Source organism: Rhincodon typus, chromosome 26 (genome assembly GCF_021869965.1).
Source record: "Rhincodon typus isolate 14 chromosome 26, sRhiTyp1.1, whole genome shotgun sequence".
In the NCBI taxonomy this organism is placed as follows: Eukaryota; Metazoa; Chordata; class Chondrichthyes; order Orectolobiformes; family Rhincodontidae; genus Rhincodon; species Rhincodon typus.
The window spans coordinates 38,398,519-38,421,689 of NC_063357.1; the positions used below are offsets into that span (position 1 = coordinate 38,398,519).

Genomic DNA, 23,171 nt, shown 5'->3' on the forward strand with positions numbered 1-23,171 from the left:
GAATGGAGTTGACTCATTTTATTGAAGTCAAATGCACTATGTTGACTGATTGCTTTAAACTTACTCCCAGATATTTTTCTTTTCTGTGTAATTTGTGACTGATGCTTTGTGAGGCTTTTTGATGTTGTCAAAGGAGGGAACAGGTTCTGGACCTGAGTGCTACGGCTGGAATTGTTCCTGATATTGGGCTTCAAGTTCCCTTTCTACGGAGCGGGTGGGATATGGAGACCAAGACCAAAGCAGCTTACCAGGCAAAGCTTACAAGAGACGTCAGGCTGAGGTTGCAAAGGACACTAACTTGGGTGGGCAGTTGGTGGCAAGGGAGGGACAGGATCACGAGCAGATCAGGGGGAAATGTGGCCAGTATTCTTTTAATATGAGGATATGGGAGGAACACGTGTTGTAAACTGAATTAATTTTGTGGCTCTCTTCTGACCCCTGTCACCAGTAGTAATAATTCCACCACATTAGTCAAAAGCAAACTTGTATATGGTAATTGAGTTTGTGATTTCTCTGTTCCCCTCGTGTTACAAGACAATTGCATTCCACAGAGTGAGACTTGGTGAGGTACACCATTGGCTATCATAGTTGTTAAAAGACCCAATTCCATTGAAGAAAAGCTTAATCAGAGCCTGCTGAACTGCCTGATTCCTTGTCCATGTGAGAGGGTACGTTTCACTGTTGCCCTTTCATAAGTACAAACGTTATGCAGTAGGGAACACAACACTATCAATTCTCTCTGGGATAAAATAGAGAGCACCCCAGTGAGTTGTTAACATCTTGACAATTATTCCTGCTGTCAAATACTTGCTTTACGATCTCCTATTGGAGTCCACTTTATTGGAAGCTCCCTGCTGAGGTGGAGGTGGAGCTTACAATTTAAACAGATAACCTAAGTCTTTGAAGAGCCGATTATGCAACTTATTGTCACCCTGGAGAATCTATCATTCTTTGAAGATACAGATATCACAGTAGCTTGATCGAATTTATGGAGTTAAACAGTCATTCCTGGTTGCTTGTCCCTTTCTGTTGAACGCTGTGAGATGTTATACAGGAAGGACCATGTGGCTACTGTTAATCATGCCGCATTCTTAGAATGCCACAGCTATTGCAAAATTTGCAAGTTTGTAAGCCCCTCCTACTGGTATTTGTCACATAGTAACCAATGTCAAACAGACTCAGCCTAGCCTTTTGGTTTCAGCAGATGATGCAATTCTGGGATTGATTCCTTGATCAATTTTGGCCCCTTTTCACTTCACCCCTGCGTCTCATCAAAGTAGCTCTGGCAACACCAGTGTACTTATACCCGGTGGGATCTTGGTAAGCCTGGCCTTGTGGCCTTGGCTTTCCTTAGCCCTAGCCTGATCCAGCAAGTTCGGCGTGGTGGTGCATTCTAATGTACTTCTGCCGCCAAATGGACTGACACCTATGCGCCAGTGATTTCAATGCGTCTCCCTCTTATACCATTTGTGAGTCCCCTCCAGTGCCTTACTGTCAAATGCTGTGATGAATCCTTGAAGTGATTCAGATGCAATGGTGAGCATTTTTGCAAGTCATCTGAAGGGGAAAATATGTGTGGATTTGTATTAGCTGAGACTGTAGAAATTCATGTGTTTTAATCTTCCTTACTAAGCCTGTACTACAGCTTTGTTGGAAAAGATACTGGGGGTGGAATCTTCCCAAGCCCTGAAGGATGTGGACATTGGTGAGAACATTGGGGAAGTCACTTGCAACGGCAGCGAGCTTCTTGAGAGCAAAAATGTCCCATTTTCCGACCAAGTCTTGAACAATGAGATGGGATTCTCACTATTGTGCAGCAGGAGACCTATTTCCATCAAGGTTTGAGGGGAGACCTTTTAGAGGTTTATAAAATATTGGGGGGGTATAGATAAGGTGAATGTCCTTTCCCTAGGTGGGGGATTTCAAGACTAGAGTCATATTTTTAAGGTGAGAGGAGAAAGATTTAATAAAAGACATGAAGGGCAATTTTTATTTACACAGAAAGTGGTTCGTGTGTGGAATGAACTTCCTGAGGAAGTGGAAGATACAGGTACAGTTACAATGTTCAAGAGACGTTTAGATGAGTACACAAATAAGAAATGTTTGGAGGGATATGGGCCAAACGCAGTCAGGTGGGACTAGTTTAGTTAAGGATCGTGATTGGTTTGGACTGGTTGGACCGAGGGGCCTGTTTCCGTGTTGGATGACTCCTGTAACTGGGCAGGTCTTGTGGTCGAATGGGTAACCTCTCAGCCAAAAGCTTTGGATTGAAGTCCCACTCCAAGACTTGATTGCCAAGAAAGATGTGTTCACAATATGACCAAATGGGTGGATTTCTCTTTCTCCTGTATTCTTTCACAGGATGTGAACACAGCCCATTCCTAGTTGTCTTGCAACTGAGTGGCCTTGCAGACCACGTCAGAGGGCAGTAAAGAGTCAAACGCATTGAGGTGCGTCACACAGAAGCCAGATCAGTTAAAGACAACAGATTTCCCTCCTTAAAATTGATTAGAAGTCCTTATTTGGGTTTTTATGATAATCACAATAGTTGTAATAGTCACCACGACAAAGAGACTAGCTTTTCAATTCCTGATATATCAATTGAGTTTAAATTCCATCAGCTCCGTAGGGTTTGAACCTATCTCTCCAGAATATTAGCGTAGGCCTCTGGATTACTTGTCCAATGACATGACCATTGTGCCACCATTTTTACTCATTCCCCAGCTGTGTCAACCTTTCTAAAATGCCTATGGCAGGTTGTAAGAGCAGAGAGAGAGACTGCCAATGGGTCAGCTATATTTGATGCAGAGTAGCACCTGTAATGTCAGATGGATGACCTGTTCCAGCAAAAAGGAACTCTGGACACACCTATAAATGAGTTATTTTTCTGCCTCATGTGACTCTAGATATGAGGAAGAAAGTGAATTGTTAACATGGTGGAGTGTTTGTCAGTTTGTTTGTGTGTGTCTGTGTGTTTGTGTGTGTCTGTGTGTTTGTGTGTGTGTGCATCTGTGTGTGTGTGTGTGTCTGTGTGTATGTGTGTGTGTGTGTGTCTGTGTGTATGTGTGTTTGTGTGTGTGTCTGTGTGTATGTGTGTGTGTGCGTGCGTGTGTCTCTGTGCACGTGCATGTGTGTGTGCGCGTGTGTGTGTGTGTCTGTGTGTGTGGGTGTGTGTGCGCGCGTGTGTGTGTGTCTGTGTGGAACAAATTCACTCTGAACAGGAATTTCAGGAGTTTGAACTTAAGAATTACACAAAGTTTTCAGTTACTATTCTTTTGAACACACAAAATTCCTTAACTATTGACTTATAACTGATGATTGAAAACATGAGACTTTACCATATATTAATAAACAGGTAACAAAAGTCAGAATAGTAAACTTTATTTTTATACAAGTTGAGGAGCCCAAATTAAGATCATTTTAATGATTTAACAACATTTCCTGTAATTATTGATATCCCAGAACTCGTCATTAATACTGCACCTTGGAAATGGGGAATCTCACCCAAGCATCAAACGTTATAGCTATTTCCTGATGGTAAGTGTAATGATGGACCCATTGGCACTATTGATCTGAACATGCGTTAAATAAAATGCTTCCCTTTCAAACCTGCAGATATTACTGTAAATATACATAACGGTCTGTTGTAAGGATCAGGAATAACTTAGTGCAAAAGTCTCACTGAATTTTCAGCTCCAATCAGCAGCTAATGTGAACAAGATCCTCTGAAACCTTTGCAATTTTATAGATATTGGTGGTACTTTATGGTGGTATCAGGAGTGATATTAGCAGTTACATTAGAGGTGATATTTCTCATTATAGTAGGAATAATATTAGCTGTATATTAGGAATTATATTAGCAGTGATATTATGGGTGACACTAGCCACGATATAGGGGTAATACTGGAATCATAGCATCCATACAGGGTGGAAACAGGCCATTCGGCCTATCGAGTCCTCACCAACCCTCTGAAGAGCATCCCATCCAGACCCACCCTCCTACCCTATCCCTGTAATCCTGCATTTCCAATGGCTAATCCATATAGCTTGCACATCCCTGGACACTATGGGGCAACTTAGCATAGCCAAGCCACCTAACCTGTACATCTTTGGACTGTGGGAGGAAACCCACTCAGACAAGGGGAGAATGTACAAACTCCAAACACACAGTCACCCGAGGGTGGACTCGAACGTGGGTCTCTGGTGCTGTGAGGCAGCAGTGCTAACCACTGAGTCACCGTGCTGCCCCAAATGTTATAATAGCTGTGATATTAGCTGTGACATTAAAGGTGATGATATTAGTTGTGATATTATGGTCGATAGAATGGGTGGAGGGGAACCAGTAGGTGTGTTGTATTTGAACTCCTAGAAGGCATTCAACAAGGTACCTGACAAAATGTTAAGTCATGAGATAAGATCCCATGGTGTTGGAAGGTAGTGTTTTGGCATGGATAGAGAACTGGGTAATGGGGAGGGAACAGTGAGAGGGGATAAATGGTTCTTTTTCAGACTGGTGACCCATGAATAGTGAAGTTCCATTGGGATCAGTGCTGGGACCACAGCAGTTTACAATGACTTGGAGGAAGGAAGCAAATATAGTGTAGCAAGAGTAGGCAAAAAGTTGGCAAATGGAGTATATATGGGAAAAGATGTTCGTTTTGGAAGGGAGAGTAAAAGAACAGTATTATTTAAATGGAGAAAAACTGCAGAAAGCTGCAACACAAAGGGATTTGGGGTACAAAACACAGAATGCTAGCACACAGGTGGAGCAGGAAATCAGGAAGGCTAATGGAATGTTGACCCTTAGTTAAAAGGGTTGGGGTATAAGAGTAGGGAAGTCTTACTGCAAACGGACAAGGTCCTGGTGAGACCACATCTAGAATACTGTGAGCAGTATTGGTCTCCTTATTTAAGTAAAGATATAATTTCATTGGAGGCAGTTCAGAGAAAGTTCGCAAGGATGATCCCTGGTTTAGAGGTAATAGTCTTATCAGCAAAGACTAAACAGGTTGGGACTCTATTCACTGGAGTTTAGAAAAATGAAAGATTATCTCATTGAAATATAGGGAATTCTTAATGGGCTTGACAGGATAAATGCTGAGAGGATGTTTCTCTTCATGGGAGAGTCTAGGACCAGAGAGCAGAGTCTCATAATAAAAAACCATCAATTTGAGACTGAGACGAGGAGGAATTTTTTTTCCTCCCAAATGGTTATGAGTCTTTGGAAATCATTACCGCACAGAGACCTTGTGTATATTTAAGGCTGAGTTAGATGGATTCTTCATCAGTAGAGGAATCAAGGGCTATGGGAAAGTGGACGTAAGGAATGTGAGATCAGCCATTATCCTATTGAATGATGGAGCAGGTTTGAGGGGCCGAACAGCTCACTCCTGTTCCTATTTCTTCTGGTCTTTTTAGGAATGCACTTAGCGTTGATATTAACAGTGCTGTTCAGGATGATTCTGCAATTCTCGTGCTCCCTGTGTGAGTGGCACTCTCAGAGCGTACAACTTGGGACAGTGCAGGCATCTCTAAAACCTCTAAAAGCAAAATACTGCAGCTACTGAGAGTTTGCAGTAAAATTCAGAGAGTGCTAGCGAAACTGGGCAAGTCTGGCAGCATCTGTGTAGAGAGAAACAAAGCTAAGGCTTCAAGTTGAACATCTGATTTTGATCTTCTTTGGGGAGTTAATGTTGGCCAGGGCACAACTGGGAGAACCCTCTTGCTCTTCCGCGAATGTTCCAATGGGATCTTTCATGTCGATCACAGAACAGTTTGAAACATGCAAGATTCTTGTGGTGCTACATTCTCCCTAATTTCACTTTCTGCTGTACAGTCCTCTCTGTGTGGCTGTGACTTCTTTTTGTGTGTGAGTGGCATGTGTGGAACCGAGGAGCAGCTCCATGACTACACAGCTGCTCAGCATAGAGGGAAAGCAGTTGTAGAGAGATGGTGGCATAGTGTTAATGTCCCTGGACTAGTAATCAAAAGGCCCAGGCTAAAGTGCTAGGAACATGTGATTCAATCTCACCATGTCGGCTGGTGGCATTTGAATTTAATCCATGAAAATATGTGGAATTGAGAGTTAGTTTCTGTAATGGTGACCATGACAACAATCGCCAATTGTCGCTCAAAGCTGTCTGGGCCATTCAGGAGCTTTAGGGAAGGAAATCAGCTGTCATTTCTCTGTCTGGCCTACATGATTCCAGATCCACAGCAATATGCTTGACTCTTAAAAATGGCCGAGCAAACCATTTACATTAAGGGGAATTAGACATAGGTGATAAATGCTGGCCTTGCCAGTGATGTGCACATCTTGTGAAAGAATTAAGAAATAAATATTTTATTTGCAGGAATGCAAATCTGACCCTATCTCTCTACAGATTGAACCCTTGCTATCTCTCGCTCCCTCACTTGCTTTGTCACATAATGATGAGCATCCACTCTCTTTGCCTGATTTCCCAGTGTTGTGCTGGTCCAGATCCCTATTTCATTCATCAGTCCTTGTGTCTGTGCTTTTTCCAAAGTTTATTTGAAGCAATATACAGAACTGCAGGTAGGATTATTGTATAGAAAGTTTATTTAACTCTATTACTGTATTTTGTGGGTGAAGGTAATCGTTCAGTGTTTAAATGGTACATTCTTTACTGAGAGAATCAGGAGGTCATCTGGACAATTAATAATTGCACAAAATGTTCATTAATAATCAGAATGAGTATAATTCAAATGAAAAGATCAGTCACTGATTAAAAACTGGACTTAGAATAACAGAAGAGAAACAGGCCATTCAGCCCATACTAAACCTCCCAGGAGCATTTAAGGTTCTTATGAAGATTTGTAGCTTGGGTTGTGGATGAGATTTTTGACTTGCTTGCTGAGCTGGCTTGCTTTTGTTCAGACATTTCATCACCATGCTAGGTAACATCATCTGTGCGGCCTCCGATGAAATAATGTTGTACTATTCCGCTTGGGATTTATATGATCCGGTTTGTTGAGGTGTTTTCTGTCATTTCTGGTTCTTTTTTGCAAGGGTTTGTATATGGGTCTAATTACACATGTTTATTGACTTGCATTATGAGTGGAGAACCAGGAATTCCCGTGCGTGTCTATGGTTGGCTTGAGCTAGGATGGTCACGTCGTCCCAGTTAAATTAGTGGCCTTCATCATCCGAGTGTACTGAAAAGAGGGAAAGTTTGTCATGTCATTTTGTTGCTAGCTGGCGTTCGTATCATCGGAGGCTGTACTGATGATGCTACCTAGCATGGTGATGAAACGTCTGAACTATATCCAGCCAGCTCAGCGAGCAAGTCAACAACCTCTCCAAGGATCATCCCACCCAGACCCAACCCTATAACCTCCAATTCAACACATCCCTGCACACTAGGACAATTTAATAATGGCCAATCCACCTAACTTGCATATGTTTAGACTCTGGGAGGAAACCCACACAGACACAGGGTGAATATGCAAACTCCACTCCCGAGGCTGGGGTTGAACCCAGGTCCCTTGCGCTGTGAGGGAGTAGTGCAAACCACTGAACTACCATGCCACCCGTCAACCAGACCTCATTGCAAAGGTGCCAAGAGACTGTTAAATGGCACCAGGTTCGACCTGCTCCACCTCTGCCCTTGATACCGTCTGGACCTAATGTGACCCAGCTTCTGAGCAACAGAGTGATTAGGAGTAAGGACCAAGAAGGGAAACAGTAACAAGTTAACAGGCGTGTAATATGTATGTATTTGGCCACACACCAAATCCTTTGCCAACAGGTTTTGCTTCAGTTTGTCCTAAAACAAGTCCCCGGCAACCAAAAAAAACCGACATCAAAATCCACGTTTTATGGTTCATTATAACTTCAGTAATAGCACTCCACCTCTCCTCCTAGCTCACATTTATGACAATGGGTATTTGAATCAATCAGTGTAGTTTGCTGATATGTTTTGGCATTTTAAGCAAAGTCATGCATGCCAGTTAGTAACCTAATTTCCACAGATGTTTCCGTCCAAGAGGACTACATTGCAGATAAATCACCATATAAAAGGGACCCATTTAAAAAATACACCCTTTTTTTATTCACTCATGGGATGAGGGCATCACTGGCTAGATTAGCATTTATTACCAATCCCTAGTTGTCCTTGAGAAGGTGGTAGTGAGCTGCCTTCTAGAACCACTGCAGACCATGTGCTCCAGGTTGACCCACAATGCCCTTAGGCAGGGATTTCCAGGAATCTGACCTATTGACACTGGAGGAACAGTGATATCGTTCCAAGTCAAGATGCTGATTGGGTTGGAGGAGAACTTTTATGGAAGCTTGTGGAGTTCCCATGTATCTGCTGCCCTTGTCCTTTTGGATAGGAGTGGTCATTAGTTTGGAAGGTGCTGTCTAAGAAGCCTTGAAAGTTGTTGCCAATCCACATCATTTTCTAATTAATGGCAATTCTAAGGATGTTGATAGTGGAGGATACAGTGATGGTAATGCCATTGAATGTTATGATGATTTGATTCTCGCGTTTTGGAAATAGTCATTGCCTGGTGTAAACATTACTTGCCACTTTTCAGCCCAAGCCTGGATATTGTCCAGATCCTGCTGCATTTGAACGTGGACTGCCTCAGTATCAGAGGAGTCATGAATGGTGCTGAACATTATGCAATCATCAGCAAACATCCCTACTTCTGACCTTATAATGGAGGGAAGATCATTGATGAAACAGCTTATGATGGTTGGGCCTAGAACACTACCTGAGGAACTCCTGCAGAGATATCCTGGAGCTGAGATGACTGACTTCCAACAACCACAACCATCTTCCTGTGTGTCTCCAACCACTGGAGAGTTTGCCCCCTGATTCCCACTGATTCCAGGTTTCCTAGGGCTCCTTGATGCCACACTTGGTCAAATGCAGCCTTGATGCCAAGGGCTGTCACTCTCACCTCACCTCTGGGATTCAGCTCTTTTGTCCATGTTTGAACCAAGGCTGTAATGAGGTCAGGAGCTGAGTGGCCCTGGCGGAACCCAAACTGGGCATCACTGAGCAGGTGATTTCTGAGCAGGTGCTGCTCGATAGCACTGTTAGTGACATCTTCCATCACTTTACTGATGATCGAGAGTAGACTGATGGAGCGGTAATTGGCCAGTTAGGATTTGTCCTGCTTTTTGTGTACAGGACATACTTGGGCAATTTCCCAGATTGATGGATAGATACAAGCTGTATTGAACAACTTGTCTCGGGGAGCGGCAAGTTCTGTCTTCAGTACTATTGCCGGAATGTTGTCAGTGCTCATAGCCTTTACAGTATCCAGTGTCTCCATCTGTTTCTTGATATCATTTAGAGTGCATCAAATTGGCTGAAGACTGGTATCTGTAATGCTGGGGACCACAGGAGGAGGCTGAGATGGATCATCCACTTGGTGCTTCTAATTGAAGATTGCCACAAATGCTTCAGCCTTATCTTTTGCACTGATGTGCTGGGCCCTTCCATCATTGAGGATGGGGATGTTTGTGGAGCCTCTTCCTCCAGAGAGTTGTTTAAATGTCCACCACCGTTCACGACTGGATGTGGCAGGACTGCAGAACTTAGATCTGATCCGTTGGTTGTGGAATCAATTAGCTCTGTCTATCACCTGCTGTTTTTGCTGTTTGACACGTAAGTAGTCCCGTTTAGTAGCATCACCAGGTTGGCACCTCATTTTCAGGTATGCCTGGTGCGGCTCCTGGGATGCACTCCTACATTCTCCATTGAATCAGGGAGAATCCCCTGGCTTAATGGTAACGGTTGAATGGGGAATATGCTGGGGACTGTGAGGCTGCAGATTGTACTCAAGTACACTTTTGCTCCTGTTGATAGCTCACAGCTCCATATGGATGCCCAGTCTTGAACTGCTAGATCTGTTTGAAATCTATCCCATTCAGCGTGGTGATAATGCCACACAACATGATAGAGGATATGCTCAATGTGAAAACAGGACTGTGTGGTGGTCCCTGTTACTGATACTGTCATGGACAGATGTATCTGTGGTTGGCAGATTGGTGAGGATGAAGACAACTATGTTACTTCATTTTGTGACTCTCTCAATACCTGCTGCAGACCCAGTATATTAGCTATGTCCTTTAGGAGCCGACTCAGAGACTAGTACTACTGCTGAGCCAGTCTTGGTGGTGGACATTGAAATCCCCCAGCCTGAGCACATGCTGAAGCCTTGTGAATCTGAGTAGCTCCTCCAAGTATTTTTCAACACATAGGAGTACTGAGTCATCAGCCGAGTGGGGCAGGTCGGGATGCAGGTATATGCAGAAGTCAGCAGAAAGCTTCCTTGCCCATGTTTGATCTGACGTTAAGATCTCCCAGAGCAACTACTTTTGGAATGTATACCACTCTGTTACAATATGACCATCAAGGTGCTACCGTTCCTATGAGACTTTTTAAAAAAAGGCCTCATCAGTTCGCACAAGCTGAAAGAACAGCACTTCATTTTCCACTTGGGAACCCTACTCCTTCCGGACTCAATAATGAGTTCAACAATTTTTAGGCTTGAGGCACCTTCTCCTTGTCCTTACCCCCAACCCCCAAACACCAGGCCTTGTGATCACATGATTACACACAATGCATTGTTAGCCACTAATTGTCTCCATTAGTAGCCAAATATTCTCCTATGCTAACTGTTATCCACTCCTTAATCAGCCCAAACTGTTCTTGTCTCTCCTTCGGCTCTATCTCCCCCAGTCGTTTCCTCCTTACCCCTTCCCACCACATCTCCTGCATAAAAACCAATTTTTTCCTAGCTACCATCAGTTCTGAGGAAGGGTCACTGGACCTGAAACGTTAACTCTGATTTCTCTCCACAGATGTTGCCAGACCTACTGAGCCTTTCTAGCAACTTCAGTTTTTGCTACATCTGTGCTGTCAGGCGAATGGAAAATATCCAATAGCACTGATTTGTAAGAACACAGATGCTATCTTCAGTTCCCTGGTCGAAATGTATCCCTCAATCAACATCGCCAAAACAGACTTTTTTTAGTTATAATCACATCCCTGTATGTGAGAGCTTCTTGTGTTCTAACTGGCTACAGTACTGACTTTCCTAAATTACAACAGTAGTGCCTACCAGTCAAAAGCTTTTAATTGGCTGTAATGTGCTTTGAAATGGTCAGTAATCTTGACTCTAAATTCAAATTCTTTTATAGAATTCCTAGAGTGTGGAAACAGCCCAACAATTCCACACCAACTCATAGAACAGCATCATATCCAGACTCACCCCCCTACCCTATCTCTGTAACCTTGCATTTCCTACAGTTAACCCACCTAATTTACCCATCCCTGGGCACTACAGGCAATTTAGCACTGTTAATCCACCTAACCTGTTCATCTTTGGTCTATGGCAGGAAACCCACACAGACATGGGGAAAACATACAAACTCCAAACAGACAGTTACCCGAGGCTGGAATTGAACCCAGGCCCCTAGCACCATGCAGCTGCAATGCTAACCACTGAGCCACCATGCTACAGCTTGCTTTTTTTTCCAACAGCATTGATTGTGGAGATGGACTCCTAGTGGGGCATTTGCTGACTAAATAACAGATGAGTAAAACAGTGGGAAAACAGGAAGCACTTGCACTTATAAAGGACCTTTCATGATCACTGGCCATCTCAAAGCACTTTACAGCCAACAAAACACATTTTTGTTTTAATTCCCGGCAGCCAAATTCCACACAGCAAGCTCACACAAACAGCAGTGAGCTAATAGGCAGATGGTCAAGGATAGGAGACGACCACAGTTCAAGGTTCACCAGGCTGCTCAAGAGAGCAATCACACCGATACCATCTGAAAACAGCCATAAACGGAGCTAATTCAATACGAGGGACATTATTTAAGGGTTAATTGGTCAATCTATAGTGAACTAATCCCTTGAGCTATGAGTTGCTGTCAATATTGTGAAGATAACATTTCAATTATTTCCTTATGAAAAATTGGTATTGAATAGTTGGAAGCGTATCTGACTTCATCACAAACAACGATTTACACCGTAAAGTGGGTAATTGGTTTTGGGGGAAGGTGTAAGGCGGTGATGATGGTAGGGGTTAAATCTGATCAACTGGTTTAATCCACTGTCAGGTAAAATTTGGGTTACTGTTACTCAAACCCATGTGACAGGGCCAAGCCAACGTGACAGGGCCAAACCCATGTGACAGGGCCAAGCCAACATGACAGGGCCAAACCCATGTGACAGGGCCAAGCCCGTGTGACAGGGCCAAGCCAACGTGACAGGGCCAAGCCCATGTGACAGGGCCAAACCCATGTGACAGGGCCAAACCAATGTGACAGGGCCAAGCCCATGTGACAGGGCCAAGCCAACATGACAGGCTGATGCTCCATGCTCTACTCCCCTCCACACCTCATCAGAGGAAGGTGATCCAGCTGCATTAGAAACAGCCCACAGGGCCCTTCACCACGACCCTCCAACCATTGCCACCACTATCAAGCCTGCAACATGTAAATACTCCTGAGCCTGGCAATGGACTGGCATCTGTACTTTTAAACCCAATCCCACCAATCTTTGAGCAAAGAAGCAGATACGATGCTCTTTCCCTATTGTCTGGAATTTCCATATTTATGGTCACTTTGGTTACCAGCAAAATCCTTGCAGTGGTTTGTTCAGAACAATTGTGTGTGTGTGTGTCTGTATGTGTGTGTATGTCTGTGTGTGTGTGTCTGTGTGTGTATGTCTCTGTGTGTCTGTGTCTGTGTGTGTGTGTGTCTGTGCCTGTGTGTGTGTGTGTGTGTTTTGGGTAGCCTATTTAAAGATTTACTCATTGACACTGACACTTCAGTACCTCAGAGTTTAAATCACTCTAAAATCACAACAGTGACGACACTTCAGAAGTTCTCATTGGCTGTACAGCAGCCTGGGATGTCCTTACTGTTAAAACAGGTTGTTAGAAATACTAGAGATAGTAGGAACTGCAGATGCTGGAGAATCCGAGACAACAAGGTGCAGGGCTGGATGAACACAGCAGGCCAAGCAGCATCATAGGAGCAGAGAGGCTGACGTTTCGGGCCTAGACCCTTCATCAGAAAAGGGGGAGGGGAAGGGGGTTTTGAAATAAATAGGGAGAGAGTGGGAGGCGGATAGAAGAGGGATAGAGGAGAGGATAGGTGGAGAGGAAACAAACAGGTCGAAGAGGCGGGGATGGGGCCAGGAAAGGTGAGTGTAGACTCAGCAGGTCGGCAAGCATCTGTAGAAGAGTCATATCAGATTGGAAATGTTAACTTTATTTCTCTGTCCACAGATGTTGCCAGACCTGCGGAGTTTCTCCAGCACTTTCTGTTCTTATTTCAGATGTAAGCATTTGCAGTATTTTGTTTTTATTTTACTGGTTGGACCTCAGAAATAGAAATGAAAAGCCTTTCTTTAAATCTGCATGTTGCTTAATAGTTAGACCGTCTACACAGTCCTACTCTCACATGATCCACAAACTTATGTATGGTTGACAAGCAGGAAAATGTATTATCATTACTGTTCTTGATCAGTCATGTTGGATGTCTAGTATTACTGTAGTTTATTCGAGCAATTCAGTAGCAGGAACTAACATATTAATGTCCAATCCCTATTGAAAGACAAAGCCCTTTCAGATAGTTGCTCACTGGTGGAGCTTCTGGAGTGTTTTCTGCATTTGTTAGACTCCCAGCCCTCAGGGTGAGACAGAACAAGGGGAGCCTTTCATCCCATAAATCTAATACTGAGACAATTGCACGAAGTTCTCCAGGTTCCAGCTGCTGGGACAACCAAAGAAGACAGGAAATAGGAGACAATAAGGACTGCAGATGCTGAAAGCCAGAGTCTATAGGTGTGAGGCTGGAAAAGCATAGCAGGTCAGACAGCATCCGAGGAGCAGGGAAGTCGATATTTCGGGCTGAAACCCTTCGCCCTGATGTCCAAGTCACTGATAGCCAACACATCAAAGTCTCTTCTAAGGATGCCCACCTTGAAGAGGTTTTCCTCCTCTCTCTGAGAAGAGCTCAGTGAGTTTCTCTCCCACTGCAACCCCCCAGTTGTCTCCTCTGCCCTGAAGCTCTTCAGCCGAAGACAGGAAATAGCTCCTTGGCAGATAGCACTTTTGTTGACAAGCTGGTTCTTAAAGCCCTCATTGGGAGCTGGAATCACAGCCTCATAGAACATAGAACATAGAACATAGAACATTACAGCGCAGTACAGGCCCTTCGGCCCTCGATGTTGCGCCGACCTGTGAAACCAATCTGAAGCCCATCTAACCTAAACTATTCCATTATCATCCATATGTTTATCCAATGACCATTTAAATGCCCTTAAAGTGGGCGAGTCTACTATTTTTGCAGGCAGGGCACTCCACGCCCTTACTACTCTCTGAATAAAGAACCTACCTCTGACATCTGTCCTATATCTATCACCCCTCAATTTAAAGCTATGTCCCCTCGTGCTAGCCATCACCATCCGAGGAAAAAGGCTCCCACTGTCCACCCTATCTAATCCTCTGATCATCTTGTATGTCTCTATCAAGTCACCTCTTAACCTTCTTCTCTCTAACGAAAACAGCCTCAAGACCCTCAGCCTTTCCTCATAAGACCTTCCCTCCATACCAGGCAACATCCTGGTAAATCTCCTCTGCACCCTTTCCAATGCTTCCACATCTTTCCTATAATGCGGTGACCAGAACTGTACACAATACTCCAAGTGCGGCTGCACCAGAGTTTTGTACAGCTGCAACATGATCTCATGGCTCCGAAACTCAATCCCTCTACCAATAAAACCTAACATACTGTACGCCTTCTTAACAACGCTACCAACCTGGGTGGCAACTTTCAGTGATCTATGCACATAGACACCGAGATCTTTCTGCTCATCCACACTACCAAGAATCTTACCATTCGCCCAGTACTCTGTATTCCTGTTACTCCTCAGGATAACCCAAAGAGTCTTACACCCAAACGAAGTACCACAAGAATTGTGGGAATCAATCTATGCACAGCAACGTCACTCAGTAGCAAATACCAGGTGGTCTGATCTTGGGCCATGTTCATTTGGGGATTAATGTTGGGCTGAGCAGAGCTCAACTGACTCAGTATCATATAGCACGGCCAGATTACATTCAAGAGATACCACCTCTGGTAGTGCACCAGGAGTGCCCCAGGAGCCTAGGTTTTGTGCTGAGGTCTCTGCAGCTAGAGTGAAACCCACAAGTTTCTGAGCTAGAGCTGAGAGTCATAGAGTCATACAGCTCAGAAACAGATCCTTCAGTCCAACTAATCCACGCTGTCCATGTTCCCGAACCAAACTAGTCCCACTTGCCTGCATCTGACCTATATCCCTCCAAACTTTTCCTTTTATGTATTTATCCGAATGTCTTTCAAACATTGTGACTGTAGCCACATCCACCACTTCTTCTGGAATTACATTCCACACGAGACCACTCTCTGTGTAAATCAGTTGCCCCTCATGTCCTTTCTAAACCTTTCTCCTCTCACTTTAAAGATATGCTTCCTAGTTTTGAACTCCCCTACCCTAGCAAAAAGACCTTTGCTATTCACTTTACCTATACTCCCTCATAATATTATAAACCTCTATAAGGTCACCCCTCAATCTCATAACCTCCAGTGAAAAAAAAGTCCCAGCCTATCCCTATAATTCAAACCTCTGTTCCTGACAACATCCTGGTAAATCTCTTTGGAACCCTCTCTAATCCTTCTTGTAGTAATGAGACACAGTACTGGACACATTATTTCAGAAGAGGCCTCACCAATGTCCTGTACAACCTTAACACGAAGTCCCAACTCCTATACTGAAAGGTCTGAGCGATGAAGGCAAGCGTGCCAAACGCTTTCTTAACCAACCTGTGATGCAGATTTCAAAGAATTATGAACGTGAACCCCCTAGGTCTGTGCTCCCCACTGAGTTGTGAGAGACACTAGATTGGAACACAGATCAGCTGGTGGGCTGGTGCTCCATGCCAAACCTCACATAGTGTTCCGAAGACCTTTGGATTAGTTATTGCTGAGCAAACTCATCAGATACTATTCATAACGAATGGAAGTTAATCGTGACGAGGGGGATTGGGGGCGAGTTTACAACTTTACAACTCAGCACACAGGGAGGCACGGTTTGAAGGTCTGGTAAAACCGGGCACGCCGATCTCCAGTGCACGCAAGGCGGAGCTGAAACATTGTGTGCCGCATGCGGTTGAGAAAGGAAAATCGGCCCAATACGTATTTGAACGGGGTCCGGAGGCCCCTCGCTAGCACACTCCCAGAAGTCCAAGCGGTAAGGGGGTGGGGAGTTGGGGAGGGGAGTTGGGTCACATGACTGTACACCGGTTCCGCCGTAGAGCTCCCTGGAAACGGATGGCAGCGTGCACGTGCCTGCAGCGCACGCACCCGACCGTCTTTAAGAGTTCGTTGAACAGCATGAGGATGTGCCAGTTATACTTGGCCGAGCACTCGATGTAGCCGCACTTCCATGTCTTCTTCACGAGGTTGGAGACGTTCCGCCTGGGAATGACGCGCCCCCGCTGCAAGTCCCGCTTGTTGCCGACAATGATGATGGGGATCTCGTTGGTCCCGATCATCCTGCGAGGAGAGAGTAGACAGACAGAGAGAGAGAGAGAGAAGGTCAAAGGAACAAATGGTTGAGTACGCGAGATGTCAGGCTTCCCAAAACAGTTTCCCCACTGCCACCCCGGAATGTCCCTAACTCCCAATCCCACCTTCCCCCTTCAACAAGAACTGTAGCAGCACTGCCTGAGTAGGGGTAGTGAGGGCTGCAGGGTGGGTTGGAGTAAACCCATTGAGCAGAGGAGGGGAGGGCTCAGATGGTTTTTCTTTGGAACTGGAAATGACCAAATTTTGCAACCCCATTCGGGATCGTGACCCCCGCTTCAGCCAGCCTGTTGTAGAATTTACAGAACAGAAACAGACCATTCAGCCCAGCCTCTTGATGCTGGCCTTGACCCATTCCATGGAGTTGTCTTGTTCTATTTCTTCCAACCCCTGCCACCCCAGCTTCACACCTTCTCATCTCATTTCCTACTTTCCTCTTCAATGCATCCTGACAGTTTATCTCAACTGGCAGTGGAGAAGTCTACATTTTCATTATTCCCTGAATAAAGGTGCTTGTCTTCAGTTTCTTATGGGATATACAAGTGATTATTATTATATTTACGACTGTTAATTTTTATTCGCCCACCAAATAGCAACAACATAAGACATAGGAGCAGAATTAGGCCATTCGGACCATTGAGTCTGCTGTACCATTCGATCATGGCTGATATGTTTCTCAACCCAACCCCATTCTCCTGCCTTCTCCCTGTAACCTTTGATCCCTATACTGATCAAGAACCTCTGTCTTAAATACACTCAGTAACTTGGCCTCCACAGCCCTCTGCAGCAATGAGTTCCACACATTCACCACCCTCTGGCCGACGAAGTTCTTCCTCATCTCAGTTCTAAAGGATGGTCCCTTCATTCAGAGGCTGTGCCCTTTGTTCTTACTCTCTCCTACTCGTGGAAACATCTTCTCCACATTCACACTATCCAGGCCTCTCAGTATTCTGTAAGTTTCAATGAGGTAGAGTCATTGAGTCATACAGCATGGAAACAGACCCTTCAGTTCAACTAGTCCATGCCGACCACGTTTCCAAACTAAACTAGTCCCACTTACTTGTGTTTGGTCCATATCCCTCCAAACTTTTCCTATTCATGTACTTATCCAAATGTCTTTTAAACGTTGTAACTGTACCTGCATCCACCACATCCTCTGGCAACTTGTTCCATGCACGAACCACTCTCCGTGTAAAAAAGTTGCCCCTCCTGACCTTGTTAAAACTTTCTCCTCTCACCTTAAAAATACAGCACGTAGTTTCTAAGTCTGCCATCTTGGGGAAAAAGCCTTTGCTATTCACCTTATCTCTACCCCTCATGATTTTATAAACCTCTATAAGGTCACCCCTCAGCCTTCTACACTCCAGGGGAAAAGTCCCAGCCCCAGCCTATTTTTATAACTCAACCTTCCATACCTGGCAACATCCTGGTAAATCTTTTCTGAACCTTCTCCAATTTAATAATATCCTTCCTATAACAGGGCGACCAGAAATAGGCACAGTATTCCAGAAGAGACCTCACCAACATCTTGTACAACCTCAACGTAACATCACAACTCCTATACTCAAAGGTCTAAGCAATGATGGCAAGTGTGCTAATTGCCTTCTTAAACACCCTCTCCACCTCGAGGAGGCCCAGCACGAAGACTCATGACAGTGATGTTAGAGGCTAGTCTGGGTTTCCCAGCAGCTTCTGCATAGTCGAGCTGACTGAACATCAGGCTCGTCTTCCGTTCATTTGGTAGCTTCGGGTGTGGAAGTAAGTTCCTGGAGGCTGCTGCAATGGAGGACATGGTGTGGATCTGGCCATTCCTTATGGATGCTTCCGCGGCGGCTGTAGACGAGGAGGGTCCAGGCCCGGGATTCCAATGGCCGGGGTTTTCCTTGACGCTTCTGCAGGTGGCATGGTCGGACTGGTCCCACCTGGGAGAACTATCAGTGGCGTTGGTGGCTGTTTTCGTTGGCATTGGCCTGGGTCTCCTTGCGGCGGCTTCAGCCAACCTGTGGCTCCACTCAGCATTTCCTTTGGCATCGTGATGGGTCTGGCCCAGGATTCCAACGAAGAGTCGGGTCCTCGAGCCCAGAGCCATGAAATGGACTTAAGTGGACTTTGTCTTAAATTCTTTGTTTTTAAATTTATTTTTCTTTTTTATTGTGGAAGGATTGTTATTCTGTTATTTATTTATCTAACGTATTACTATGATTTTGCACTTTTGAAGGTCTGTAATGCTGGAATTTTTATTTCCTTGATTTTCTAATTTCTTTTTCCTAAGAATTTGTACTCAAGAATCTGTACTTAGGTACTTTTGTATCTAAGATGGTGCCATAAGTGGTGATTGTAAGCTTTTCACTGTACCCACATGAGTACATGTAACAATGAAGCTAATTCAATTCAATTCAATTCAATTCGATACCCGTGACCCAAATTTCTCTTCTACAACACTACCTAGGGTCCTACCATCAACTGTATAAGGCCTGCCCTTGATACGATATTTCCTCATCCTTCTAAACTCCATTGAGTACAAACCCAGAGTCCTCAACCACTCCTCATATGAAAATCTTTCATTTGTAGGATCATTCTTGTAAACCTCCTCTGGACCACCTCCAACACCAGCACAGCCATCCTTCAATACGGGGTCCAAAGCTGCTCTCAATATTCCATATACGGTCTGACCAGAACCTTATACAGCCTCAGTGGTACATCTCTGCTGTTGCATTCTAGCGCTCTTGAAATGAATACTAACATTGCATTTGCCTCCTAACTATCAACTGAACTTGCATATTAGCCTTAAGAGAATCCTGAACTAGGACTCCTAAGTCCCTTTGTGTTTAAGATTTCCAAAGCCTTTCCCCATTTAGAAAATAGTCCATGCCTCTTATTCTTCCTAGAAAAGTGCCTAACCTCACACTTTTCCACATTGTATTCCATCTACCACTTCTTTGCTCACTCTGCTAGTCTGTCCAAATCCTTTTGCAGCCTCCCCACTTCCTCAATACTACCTGAACCTCCACTTATCTTTGAGTCATCTGCAAACTTAGCAACAATGCCCTTAGTTTCTTCGTCCGGATCATTGATGTAGAATGTGAATAGTTGCAGTCCTAACACAGACCCCTGCGGAAATCCGCTAGTCACCAGCTGTACCTTGTCCCCAACATCATGGGCTCTTATCTTATTTGGCAGCCTTCTATGCTGCACCTTGTCAAAGGCTTTCTGGAAGTCCAAACAGATCACATCCACTGGCTCTCTTTTGTCTAACTTGCTCATTACCTTGTTATCTTATCATTTTCATGGTAGAAAATGCTAAAAGTACTCAGCAGCTCTGCCAGTATCTGTGGAGAGAGCTTCAGAATTAACGTCTCGGGTCTGTGACCATTCATCAGAAAGTTCTCAAAGTTTCCCACCACACAGATGTTACCAAACCTGCTAAGTATTTACAACATTTGCTGTTCTCATTTCAGATTTCCAACATCCACAGTTACTTTGCATTTAAAATAACATCTGTTTGTCTACCCTTTCAAACTTCTTGATAATCTGAAAAGGATCTGTCAGGTCACCCCTTAGGCTTTGCTGGAAGTTATAACTTCTCAGTTCAGACATGATGCTTACAAATCTATTATGCAACTTCTCTAGTGCTTCCATTTAATTGGGGATCAGTACTGTGCGTGGTTCTCTAAGTGGTTAACAAAATAAAAGTTTAACTTTTAAAGTCTTGAAATTGCGCTTATCCAGAAATGAACCTGCATGTTTTGCTCACACTTATGATGGCTCCGTCAATCTGTTATTGTTACTTTTAATTGCTCTGGCAACTTAATCACTGCTTCCAGTGACTCTGCCAACTCGAGTTGCTATGGTTAATGATCTGAAAATTTGCAATGCTTTGTCCTTTAACTCTCCATATGACCTTTGGGAAATGCTGAGTTCACAGCAGGAGTTATTCATTTTTAGATGAAATGTCGTGGGGTACATTTTACTCGGGAAAATGGGGAAGGGACAACATTAATGAGTTGGTTGGCAATTTTAAAGCAGTGTGGGAATGGAATCTGTGGGTATATGCATCCAAACTTTTGTACTTGGAAGGACAAATTGATGAGTTTGATTCCAAAAGGCACGATGCTCAGCTGTCAGGCATGGACTGCAAAAGCTAGGAAATTACTAAACCTTTGAGCAGCACACTTTAAAGTGTTACATATTAAAAGAGCCCTAGAGGGAGATTGTGGAAATTTACTGGAGTGGTTTCAAGGATGAGGAACTTCAGTCTTATGTGGAGACTGGAGGAGCTGGGATTGTTCATTCTCGGACAGAGAAGGTTAAGGGGACATTTAAAGGAGGTTTTCAAGATGGTGCAACATCTGTTTCCACTGGAAGGAGCATCATTAAGCAGAAGAGAAGGTTTAAAATAATTAGCAATAAAAAAAACTTGTGAGAACACAAGGGAAAATGGTCCTTATGATCCAGAATGCTTGGCCTGAGAAGACTTTGGAAGTGGATTCCGTAACAAATTTCAGAAGGAGTCGGAATGCATTTAAAGAAAAATTTTATAGGGCTTTAGAGAAAGAGGCACTATTTAGGGGCACTTATTGAAAGCTCTTCCAAAGAACCAGCAAGGCTTGATGGGTTGAATGGTGTCCTTTTGCGCAATAGGTTGAAATAGAAATCAAAAGTTCTCTGCTTATTTCAGACAGGGATGCCCGAAAGTGGTGATACGATTTCCTTCAGTACTTCTGAATTTTGAGCGGTACAGGAAATGGTAGCAGTCAGGGTCCCTGTTCCATTTCTGCCCTTGTGTGCAGAAATGGTGAAAGACCAGGAGCGAGCTCATCTGATTCACCTCTCCCTCCCCCAGACACCGAGCACTTGCTGCCAACCAGCCTCTGTCAAACAACAGGCACGCTCAAAACAAAACTTGCATCGAAACATATTCTGGCATCAGACAAAATGAAAATGAGGGCATTTTCACAAGCAGCAAACGTCAGGAGGCAGCACTAAATTCTTTATTAAGAATACTCATTTGAAAGACAGAATGTGAATATCCTGTATCATTTTGGCTCAAGTTTGCTGGCTTTGCAATGCTACTTGATTCATGACAGTGAGTTTTCCAATCTTCACATCATGAAGGTTTTGACTAAACCATGAAAATCATTTTTGTTTTAGCTAAGAACAAAGCATTTAGCTATTGACAGGCATCATTTGAAAATTGCATCAGCAGTAGGTCATTCAGGCTCCTGACCCAGTTCTGCCGGTCAGTTAGATTCTGGCCAAATCTGTATCTGTCTCAGCTTCATTTATCTGCCATTGCTCCCTAAACCTTGAGCTCTTATCAAACAAAGAGTCTCAGTCTCGAAAGTTCCAATTGTCCCAGCATCCGTGGAGATTGTGGGAAAGGGAGTTCAGATTTCACACAATCACAGAATTGTTATAGCACAAAAGGACACTATTTGGCCTTTTGTGCTTGCACCAATGTGAAATTTCTTTCTTGATGTGAAAAAGCCCCTTTTGAATCTTAGGATTATGTCCCCATTTACTTCAACCTCCAACTGGATGACATATCTTCTTTATGCTCCTCCTAATGTATCATTTCAACATTTCCTTAAATGCCTCAATCAAACCACCTTACAAACTCCTGGAACTAGACAATACAAGCCTAGTTTATGCAACCTGTCCTGATAATTTTTCTTGTGAATCTGCTCTGCACCTTCTCTAGGAACTCTCCATCCTGAAGTGCTGGTGCTCAGAAGTGAGGCATTAACTACCTCCCTTTACTGTCCAGATCCCTCACAATAAAGGCCAATATTGCATTTCCCTATTAATTGCATTTTACTCCGGACTGGTAGCTTTTAGATGTCAAATGGCACATACATACAAACACAATATATATTCATTAATGAGTTATGGTAGGACCAAATCATGAAATTCAGATCCAGAATAATCAGTATCTAGGACTGAGCTCCATGCTGGATCTCACTGACCGCTATGTCTACCTCACCATTATGGAAAAAGTCCTTTTTAACAATGTCCATGTTTCCTGCAGGTGACGTGTGACAGGGCTTTCATGGTTAGACTGGCACATTTTCACTTAGATATTGTTATCCAGACACTGAATACTGTTTTACCGATTGCATTACAAAGTACTCATACCCATCCCCTTCAAATTGCTTCCTGTAAAATGCTCTTGTCACCAAGTCCTTCTTCAGCAACGTAAATTTCAGGCTTCCAAGACAACTGTAAAAAATTTTCAAAATGTTTAAATGAAAGCAAAGTAGAATGGATGCCGGAGATGTGAAATAGGAGCTGAAATTGCTGGAGAAACTCAGCAGATCTGGCAGCATTTGTGGAGAGAGAAACAGTTAATGTTTTGAGTCCAATACAGCCCCTGTTCAAAATTAAGGCCCTATGTTCCAGTCAGTCCCTGGGCCCTGACAGGCAGAGTGCTTTTCCCGAGTTCTGAAAGTTTGAGTCAAGGATAGGGATATCAGGAATAGGAAATAGTGGTTAAGCTAGATTTCTAAATAACCGGAAAACAAGAGATGTATATAAGCTGCACAGAATT

The 23,171-nt window shown here is 43.9% G+C and overlaps 1 protein-coding gene across 1 annotated transcript in view; it reads right to left on the reverse strand.

Annotated features, from left to right (window-relative positions):
• Positions 1–16,323: 16,323 nt before the first annotated feature.
• LOC109930944 (ras-like protein family member 10B) overlaps positions 16,324–23,171 on the reverse strand; it is a 167,204-nt gene continuing 160,356 nt past the window's right edge. The window contains exon 3 of the mRNA XM_048612764.1: positions 16,324–16,594. Coding sequence (XP_048468721.1) covers positions 16,324–16,594 — 271 coding nt within the window. The remainder of the gene's footprint in view (positions 16,595–23,171) is intronic.